Here is a 10,239-nt window from a genome sequence, read left to right on the forward strand (position 1 = left end):
TGGGTCACATACTATTGGTTCCCCTGTCAACTTTTAAAACAACAGGGCAAGACTAGAGGAAGCAAGAATCCTGAACCAATCACTTCTGGTCCTCAATTACCTCATCAGTTTAACCCCAACATTCACGGCAAATATTACCCTGCTCTAACATGTCACAGCATGAGAAAGTTAAAAAGTGATCCTGTACAGAATGAACATGCAATGTTGTCAGTCTTTTATCATTTTTATGATTGCACCATCTTGCAAACAGAGTGTTATTTCATAGGGACCAGCAGATGGTGTAACGGTTATGTTGCTGGACTCTCACATAGTTGACCACAGTTCAAGTCTGCGACCTGGTGGCTTAAAACTCACAGTAGGTGCATATATGCCCAAGATCCTGAAAGGACAATGGAGAAGAAAGGAATCACCCCTTGGGGGTGACTGCTCACTTTCTGTCTCTCCCTGTCTTCTCTGGCAAGTGTGTGTGCCCTTTAGCAAAAGTCCTCTTTAAAAAAAAAAAAAGAAGAATATTATTGGACATTCTTATGTGTCAACTTACATGCTGTTAGTTTGCTGCTTCTATTAGGTCACCTGGAAAGTCATGACATATTTTTTTTGTTTTACTATGCAAAAATTAATCATTACTTTCCTTTTGACCCAATATTTTGCTATGGCTCAGACAGGAGATGACCAGAATTTTAAAAAATAAATGTAAGGAAGGAAGAGGGGGTGGGTGGGTGGAAGGATGGGGCCGGCAAGTGGTGCAGTGGTTAAGGTGCTAGATTTCCACATATCTGACCACAGTTCCGAATCCCGGACCTGGAGGCTTGACAATCATGCCAGGCAGGTGTGTGTCCATGCCTAAAATCCCAAGAGGAGAATGGAAGAGAAGATACTGCAGCATACCTATCTCCCTTGGGGTATGATTTCTCACTTTCTCTGTCTCTCTCCAGCAAGTATATAGCAAACAACGAAAGCATAAGAAGGGTAATAGCTTTGAATAAACCTGAGCTTTTCTCTTAGGAAAATGACGAGAGGGCCAGCTAGTGGTATGATGGTTAAAGTGGCTAGATTCCATGTGGCCAACTTGGCAGTTCAAGTCCAGGACCTGGTAGCTTTAAAAACATGCTGGGTACATGTGCATGCATGGCCAAAACCTAAAGAGGAGAAGGAATTGCAGCATGGCCATCCCCTCTGGGGGGTGATTTCTCACTCCATTCTCTCCTCAACAAACACATGTGCCCTATAGCAAACCTTGAAAAACAAGATATGCATATATTTTAAAAAGAAAAGGAAAATGGTGAGCTTTAGTGTATGTACTTTGTGATATCTCTCTTGGATAATCCCTAATTCTCAGGTTCCTGACACTGCCATTGCTATACCATCAAGTTCTAGATATCTGAGGTGTTATCATATATTTGCATTTTGAGTATATCTTTTTAAAATCTCTCTTTCGTTTTGGAGGTTTTTTTTTTAATTGCCAGAGAGCATGTGCATTCACCAGAGGGGAGTGAAGAGAGGAGAAAAAGAAAGAGAGAAAGCATTCCCCAAAGGGGACTGTTCATGCTCTGATCCTTTTTCCTCCATTTTTCCAACCTATCAGGATCATGTGCATACACACACATGTGACTGATGTGTGTTTTTCAAGCTTCCAGGGCTGGGATTCAAATTATGATCTGTCATGTGAGATCTGGCTCTCCACACACAGTACTTAACTGCTGTGCTATGTGGCAGGTCCTTTTCTAAAAATTTCTAATGCTTCCTAGGGAAAAAGACTGAAGTGAAGAATTCATTGTGGACCTCAGACTGAATTACTGCCAATTTATTGACTTACATAATCAAGCAAAATCCCTATGCTTACCATTGAGTTAGCTGCTTACGCAGGAAACAGAAAAGTGCTATGATCACAATTCTTTTGATACATATAGTTATTTAACATGTATCTTACTTCTAAATCAGAAAACAGTTTAAGATAATACATGATAAAAGGGAAAAGTAATTTATATTAACTACAAGTATTGCTGAAATTAAGAAAAGAAAGAAATTTGAATATGGGTCTCTGCAGCATAGCGATTAAACACTGTGCATTGACAGTAAGATTCTACATGGCTAACTGCAGTTTGAGTTCTAATCCTGGCAGCTTGAAAAACAAGCTGGGCACATGTATGTGAATGCCCTAAATCCTGATGGGATGGAGAAATGAAGGAAGAAGGAGTGTGGTGTTGCCATGCCTTATAAAGAGGTGTTTTCCCTTTCTCTCTCTGTTGAGTGCACACGTCCTCTGGCAATTAAAAAAGAAAGAAATCTGCTATGAATTAGAATGGTCAGGAAGAATCTCATACATTTGGGTTTAGAAAGAAAACAGGATTTGGGACCAGCATTTAGCATAATGGCTATGTCACTGAACTCCCACGTAGTCGACTGTAGTTCAAGTCCCGGACCCGGTGGCCTGGACTCGAGCTGGTGCGTGTGAATGCGTGCCCAAGATCCCGAGAGGAGAATGGAGGAGAAGGGAGTGCGGTGTGGCAATCCCCCCTTGGGGGTGATTTCTTGCTTTCTATCTCTCTGTCTCTTTCTGGCGAGCACATGTGCCCTATAGCAAAAACCTCTCGAAAAAAAAAAAAAAAAAAGAAAAAAGAAAATAGGATTTGCAGAGAAGAGGAAAAAGGGAAAAGACAACTTAAACGACGGTATATTCTACCAACATTTCTGGTACCTACCATAAAAAAGATAGCAAAGAGATGATACATGACTTATCGATCATTTACAATGTTAGATGCTTTAAAACTGACCAATACAACTTCAAGAACCTCATAATCCATAGACTGAGGACAGAGAGTACAAGGGGTGAGTGGACATATAAACTAGATGAGTGTAGAGTTAAAATAGTATAGCACAGCATTTCTCTTTTTTTTTCCTTCAAAATAAAAGCTTGAAATGAAGAAGAGCAATGTGTTGTAACTCACGTTTTCTGTTTTAATCTTCCACCATCAGTATCTGTTGGTTGAGACTGTAACTTCTCTTCATCATCAGATTGTGCTGCATCATTACTGTAAGAATGGAGAAGCCACTTTAAAGAAAGTATTTTTCTTATACTTCTCAAAAATCTGTTTATACTTACTATATAATCAGCTACAGCTAATCAAAATAAGAAAAACACTGTATTAATAAGCTTCATATACATTTAATTTAAAGGATGACCCTGAGAATTTACAGGCTTCATGTATTGAAGAATACAATGTTTAAAGGAAGATGCTATGTAAGCATTTAAATAAACGAAATTTAGGAACTTACAAAAAATCTACTACAAATAAGGCTTTTAAAAAAGTTGGGCAAGATGGTCTACAAAGCCATGATAAAAAAGCTTGTAAGAAATGTTCTCACTCATTAGGTACACCATGTATGTATTTTATTTAAAAAAAAAACTCGTTCTTACAGAAATTACTTCCTTAAATCTATATACATCTCACATTAAGGTCAATCATCTCACTCGAAAGCCATTTTCTGATCCTATAGAAAACAGCACACATATTTATAAAGTTTATGATCCTTAAAGTAAATTTTCAGAAGACTAGGTATTCATCCCACATGGTTTTTTACAACATCAAGATGATTTATATAATTTTTATTGTAATACCATTTTAAAAATTAGAGAAACTATATACTATAGGAGTTTAAGATTTACACTATTTTCCCAAAGCAATTGCACAGTCATTAAAAGAAAACAAAGTATGCATGCATCATCTAACTCTATTTTAATTCCAGATTAAGAAAAGAATACTGAATGAAACCTCATTAGGAACAGAGGTCATAAACAAAAATCTTCACCATTCTGACATAGGACAAATGATAAATAATAACATTTGACCATACCTTACATATTCCTTTGTCCTTCTCATAATGTGAAGAGTGAGAGGATTAATACCTGTTGGCAGCTTCTCTTCAGCAAGACTCAAAGGTATTTCTTCTCCAGTATCCAGGTTCTTAATCATTACACTAGCTAAAATTTCCTGAGGTTAAAAATAACACCAAAATGACCTATTATTTATCTTTTTGAGTCTACATATTCCTCAAAAATCTAAGAACTTTTTTTCAATGCATTCAATATTGTACACAATAAACTTTAACATTTTTATTGAGTTATTATTTATATGCCACAAAATGCACTCGTTTAAAGCATATGGTTCAATGGTTTTAGTATATTGACAGTGTTCTGCAAATCACTATCAAAGTTAGAAAATTTTCATCGTCACAAAAGAAAATCCCCTACTCATTAGCTGTCACGCCTCATTTCCCTTTCCTTCAAGCCCTTGGTAACTATTAATCTACCTTCCATCTCTATGAATTTGCCTATTCCATACATTTCATATAAATTTAATCATATAACATGTAGCCTTTTCTGCCTGGCTTCTTTCACTTAGCATGTTTTCAGCCATCCTGAAGTATGTTTCAACACTTCATTCCTCTTATTTGTTGAAAATATACCACTGTACCACATTTTACTTATCAGTGATAGAAGTTTAAGCTGTTTACAATTTTGGCAACAACAAAAAATGCTACTATGTACATTTTATGTATGTACCAAAGTTTTCACTTCTTTTCAGTACATATACATAGGAATGAAGTTGCTAGATCATGGTAACACTAATACTTTAGGGAACTCCTTTTCCAGAGTACAATAATCTATTTTTTTTTAGAGGTTTTTGCTATAGGGCGCGTGCACTCACCAGAAAGACAGAGAGAGACACAGAGATAGAAAGTGAGAAATTACTCCCCAGGGTGGGGGGGACGGCCACGTAGCAATCCCCTCTCCTCCATTCTCCTCTCAAGATCCTGGGCAAGCCCGCACACGTGCCTGGCTTAAGTTTAAACCACCGGGTCTGGGACTTGAACCACAGCTGACTACATGGGAATCCAGCGACATAGTCATTATGTCAACTGCTGGTCCCTAGAGTACAATAATCTTTAAAAATGCATTGTTTTAAAGGAGCAAAAACTAAAACTTTGCTTTAACTTATTCTGAATAAATGGGCCAGTAGATATATAGTAACTTTTAGTGGTAAGAAATGATTAAAATAATAAAAACCATTTTATGTTTATATACAAACTATGTATCTATTAATATCAAGTTATTTTAAAGTTCATTCTCTATGAAATAAGAATCGTGCTCTCAATATATTTATTCAAATGTATAATTGTGTAAGGACAAGTTTAGCTCAGAAATGCAAGATCCAGAATATAAAAAAGATTAAGAAACCTAAAACAATCTTCAATTTTCATCTTTTTTTCAGAGAGGTTTTTGCTATTAGGCATGTGCACTCGCCAGAAAGACAGAGACAGAGAGACAGAAAGTGAGAAATCACTCCCCAGCGGGGATGGCCACACCAAAATCCCTTCTCCTCTATTTTCCTCTCAGGATCTTGGGCACACACGCCCGGCGTGAGTTTAAGCCACTGGGTTTGGGACTCGAACTGTGGTCGACTACGTGGGAGTCCAGTGACATAGCCATTATGCCAACTGCTGGTCCCAATTTTAATTTTTAATCTACATCATTCTTTTTCTTTCTTACCAAATAACAAGAAACTCTAAATTTAAGTTATGGTAAAAAATATATACATGTAATTTAACATCTCCCATTTCGGCCACTGTTTAAATGTACAGTTTGAGGTCACTAAGTACATTCACACTGCTGTACAAACATCACTATCCATCTCCAGAAATTTTTCATTTTTTCATTATGATTTTTCTACTTTATGTTTTAAGAGCAACAACAACAAAGTCTAATTCTACCTCATCAGTAAGCTCTCTCCCGGAGTTGGACCTAGGTCTCTGAGGGCCCATCACTTCACCTGCTATTGTCTGCCCATCAGGTGCTTTTCCATTTTCCTGAAATTATAATTTATAAACATAAAGTAGACTAAGTCAATTTCTATAAATTTTCAATTATTCATTACCACACACAGTTCTACAGAAGTCCATAATTCAGATAATGGATCCTACTGAAAATTTAAATAGAACACTCCATTTTAGTTCTTTATTATTCTCAACATGCTGAAAAACATTAAGTACCAATACAATTACTACCCATGAAATCAAGTCCTAACAGTCTTAAAAACAAATAAACATTCTATTTGAACTTGGTCAAAGAGTAGTTCTCTACTGAAATTGTTATTAATCTGGGCTGTACACGGTTATCTTGAATATAGGGTCAAAAAACTTTTTCTACACATACTCATATAGTAAACATTTTAGTTTAGTTCAAGCACTATCTGTTACACCCTTATTTATTTATTTATTTTTTGCCAGAGAGCACATGTGATTGTGGGGGGAGAGGGTCAGGAGAGTGGGTGAAAAAGCACTCCCCATGAGGAATGGTCATGCTACAATCCCTTCTCTTCCATTTCTCCCTCCTTTTGAGATTCTGGGGATACCCACACACTCAACATGTTTTTCAAGCTGCTGGGTCCAGGACTTCTATAGTTGGCCACCTGGGATTAGGTCACTTTAACCATCATGCCACCAGCTAGCCTGCTCATTTCATTCTTTCAAGAAATCTTCCAGGGAAATTTTATCCCTCATCAATAAGGCATCTGGGACTCAGATATTAAACATTTTGCTAAGTTTACCCAGTTAGTAAGCAGTAGAACTGAACAAGGGAGGTAAGAAAGCCAGGTTTAAGGGACAAGTAAATAATTGGTCTGGAAAAAAAACGAGGTTCAACATTCAACAAACCAGCTAGCTGCAGAGAGTACAACTATATTATATGTAACACTAAGTCACCAACCTGGGCAGTAACTATTTTATCTCCACTGGTAGCACTTGCCAAATCAAGAGAAGGCTGAGAATCCCTTACTGCACACTCTGAAGCCATGTTTGTAGTTAGGAGAGAATCAGATGTAATATTCTCTTTGGGTACTGCAACGATAATGATAATAATAACAACGACAGCAGCAGCAGCAGCAAAAACATTAACTAGTGTTTATATATGACCATATACACAGCTTTAAAAGTGCTTCCACCTTTATTTGTTTAATTCTTCTAACAGCCCTGTGAGAAAAATGGTTTTATTATTCTTGTTTTCTATATAGAGACATCATGGTTCAAAAGAGTTACTTATCTTCCTCAAGACTTTACAACTGAGACATTGAGAGATGCAGGACTTGAATTCAAACCTTAAGTCTCCAAATCCCATGTTCTTTTTCCACTGTGTCACACTATTTCTCAGACAGTAACAGATTTGAAAGTGTAAAGTCTGCTGAAATGATCAGTTACATTAATATACCTTATTTCTAATGTGAAAATGTTCACTAGTGATCTATTACTAAAGAAGTAAGCTTCATAACTTGGTCATCAGTGTTTTTATATAGCATAAACAGAAACAAAAGCAAAAAGTTAGTTTCAACTTAAAAATAACCCTACGAATGTGGTTATTTCTCAATCGATACTTGCCATCTAGATCTGGTGTTTTAAGAGCTTCAAATTCCAATTCACTTTTCTTTTTTCTTGGTGGTGGAGCAGGTCGAGAAGGAGGCGGGGGTCTAGGAGGTGGTAAATTAGTTGGAGGGGGTGGGCGTGCCGGAACAGACTTCTTTGTACTAGCTACTATATCAGGTTCTGGAGTAAGGTGTCTTGGGGGTTTGGCAGGAGCCACGTCTTCCACTGCCACAAAATCTTTAGTAGATAAAGAGTCTGAGGATGTGGGTTCTAGAACATCACTCTGTTTGATGTCCACTGCTTCTTTGTTCAATACTTCTGTTTCACCTTTAGGCACAGGAAGCTGCTCAGTTGAACTTATTTCAGTTAACTTAGTGGTTTCATCTACTGGCTTCTCACAGGTATCATCAGAAAGAAAACATTTTTTTGATTCTAATTCAGTTTCTTCAAATGCATCCTGACTCTCTGTCTTTTTGGAATCTTCCTGAAGTACTTGATCAATGGCTAATAGTCCAGGTATAGTGCTAAGATCTGTTTCAGCCACAACAGGACTGGCAGTAGCCTGGTCAGCGAGTCCTTTACCTTTGGAATCCAATGAGTCATCTTCAAACTGTCGTACCTTCTGACTCTCCTCAATAATACTTTCAATGATCTGATGAAAGGTTAAAAAAGCAATTTTTAAAAGTGAAGTTCTTTACAAGAACTTAACAACAGCTAATCATTTATATAGTACTTCAAATGTGCCAGGCAATGTTCTTCACACTATACATATTCTAATCTGTACAACAACCTTATGAGATTACAGTCCTACTATCATCATTTTACAAATAACAGAACTAAGGCATAGTGAAATCAAGTTAGTTCTTCAAGGTCACAAAGCTGGTAAGTAAGTAATTAACCCATCAAGGAGTTTGGTTCCATAATCTACACTCTTAACCATAATAATAAGGAATTTATGTTAGAAAATAGTCAAAAAAATTCGATCACATAAAGTTCAAACCTAAACTTAGTTTATTTGATTTTCTAGAGGGTGGATGCATGCTCACCAGAGAGAAACACAGAAATAGAGAAGAGGGAGAAAGCACCCTCCCAATGAAGTGTAGTCACATCGCAACCCTTTTTCCTCCATTTCTCTACCCTGTCGGGATTTAGGGCACATACATACTGTTGTATTTCTCAGGCTGTCAGGTCTGAGACTCGAACCTCGTGATTGACCACATGGGATCCAGCTTCCCCAACTATTAAGCCATGGTGCTGGCCCCAGACTAACTTTAGATTAGAGTCTTAATCTTATAATTAATTTATGTATTTGTGCCAAATAGCTGGAAAAAAACATAAAAACCAAAATCTATCCATAAAAAAACAAAATCTATACAGGCTAGATTCATTTAGTTCTGAATTCAAGTCTATGGTGGAAAAAATCAGCAAATGTAGTGAGATTAACATTTCTAAACTACACCTAATAATCCACTATTCAGACCTATGGCAAGACAATGAAAAGTGTTCAAATACCTAGTCAACTATGCCTCCCTTCTACTCCTGTATTTTTTATATGTAGCTGAAAAATGTAGCTAGGCTTTTAAGAATATTTTTTAGGTTAGGGTCAGTCCCATGATCCTCTTCTCTCAGCCTCCTGAGGAACTAGGACCACAGGTGCTTGCCAGCACATCCACGTCTCAAGCCCAGCCTTGAGCTCGTGATCCTCCTGCCTCAGCAGCCTGAGTCACTGAGAACAGAGGAGACACCATTGTGCCTGGTTTTACGTTGGACTGGAAATTAAACATCAGCCTTCCCATGTGGTTCCAGCCTGAAGAGCATGGAATCTTAGCAGAGTCTAGTCAAGCTTTATATGCCTTCTGCCAAAATTTAGAAGAAAATGTATTTTCTACTCAGTTGTGTCATTACTAACACATTAAATATCCTAGCCCATTTACCCTTCCACCATGTCCAACCATAGATAACCTCTGCTTTCTCAATTCCTTGGCTCTAGAAAATTAATGGTATATGTCACAGAACCATCCTGATCTGGCTTACTACAATTATTCGCTAACTTAAACTGGGTATTACTGCTGTCTAGTAATATTCATCCTTGATTTCCCTGCATATTCCATATTAGTGTTTTTCAATCTTCGCGCCTTTTTTAGTCTGCTATAGGCTGTATGCACTTGACAGAGAGAGAGAGAGAGAGAGAGAGAGAATGTGAAAAATCACCCCACAAGGGAAATGGCCATGCTGCAATCCCTTCTTCCCCATTCTCCTTTAGAGATTCTAGGCATACATGCACACACACTCAGAATGATTTTCAAGCTGCTAGGTCCAGGACTCGAACCACACGGCAGCTAGCCACATGAGATCCAGCTGCTTTAACCCCCACCCCACATGCTGGCCCATCAATCTTCACATTTTTAATCCTAGAAATCACCTCACTTTTACTAGAGAAATATTAACTAGAGTCTATCTAATCTGTTAATTAAGTGATACTAAGCATTCAGGACCTTGGCTATTACAGTCGGTTTAAGAGTGAGTAAGAAAGCTGCTGTGGTGCAGTGGGACATAGCATGCCATGTAGTGCTGAAAGCCATATGGCAACAGTAGTTTGGATCCTGGGTTGGTCTGAAAAACATGCTGAACTGTTTTCTCAGGATCCTGAGGGCCTGGAGCATTGGGGAAATGGGTTGTAGCAGGGATCATGGCATAACAAGACCATATTGAGGGTTTTTCTTTTTCTGTCTTATACACACATGCACATTCTACTATCAAAAAAGAAAGGAAGGAATAAGAGGTGAAGAAAAAGTTAACATACAAGTTTTCAAAAAGCTTGTA

General features: G+C 37.6%; 1 protein-coding gene across 1 annotated transcript in view; it reads right to left on the reverse strand.

Annotated features, from left to right (window-relative positions):
* The window catches only part of WDR44 (WD repeat domain 44), a 146,875-nt gene that overhangs the window by 82,744 nt on the left and 53,892 nt on the right, over positions 1 to 10,239 (reverse strand). The window contains exons 4-8 of the mRNA XM_006168268.3: positions 7,432 to 8,068; positions 6,767 to 6,897; positions 5,773 to 5,868; positions 3,856 to 3,992; positions 2,949 to 3,032 (exon numbers count right to left, since the gene is read on the reverse strand). Of these exons, the coding sequence (XP_006168330.1) occupies positions 2,949 to 3,032; positions 3,856 to 3,992; positions 5,773 to 5,868; positions 6,767 to 6,897; positions 7,432 to 8,068 (1,085 nt within the window). The remainder of the gene's footprint in view (positions 1 to 2,948; positions 3,033 to 3,855; positions 3,993 to 5,772; positions 5,869 to 6,766; positions 6,898 to 7,431; positions 8,069 to 10,239) is intronic.

This window comes from Tupaia chinensis, unplaced genomic scaffold, assembly GCF_000334495.1.
Source record: "Tupaia chinensis unplaced genomic scaffold, TupChi_1.0 Scaffold145659_1, whole genome shotgun sequence".
Taxonomy (NCBI): Eukaryota; Metazoa; Chordata; class Mammalia; order Scandentia; family Tupaiidae; genus Tupaia; species Tupaia belangeri.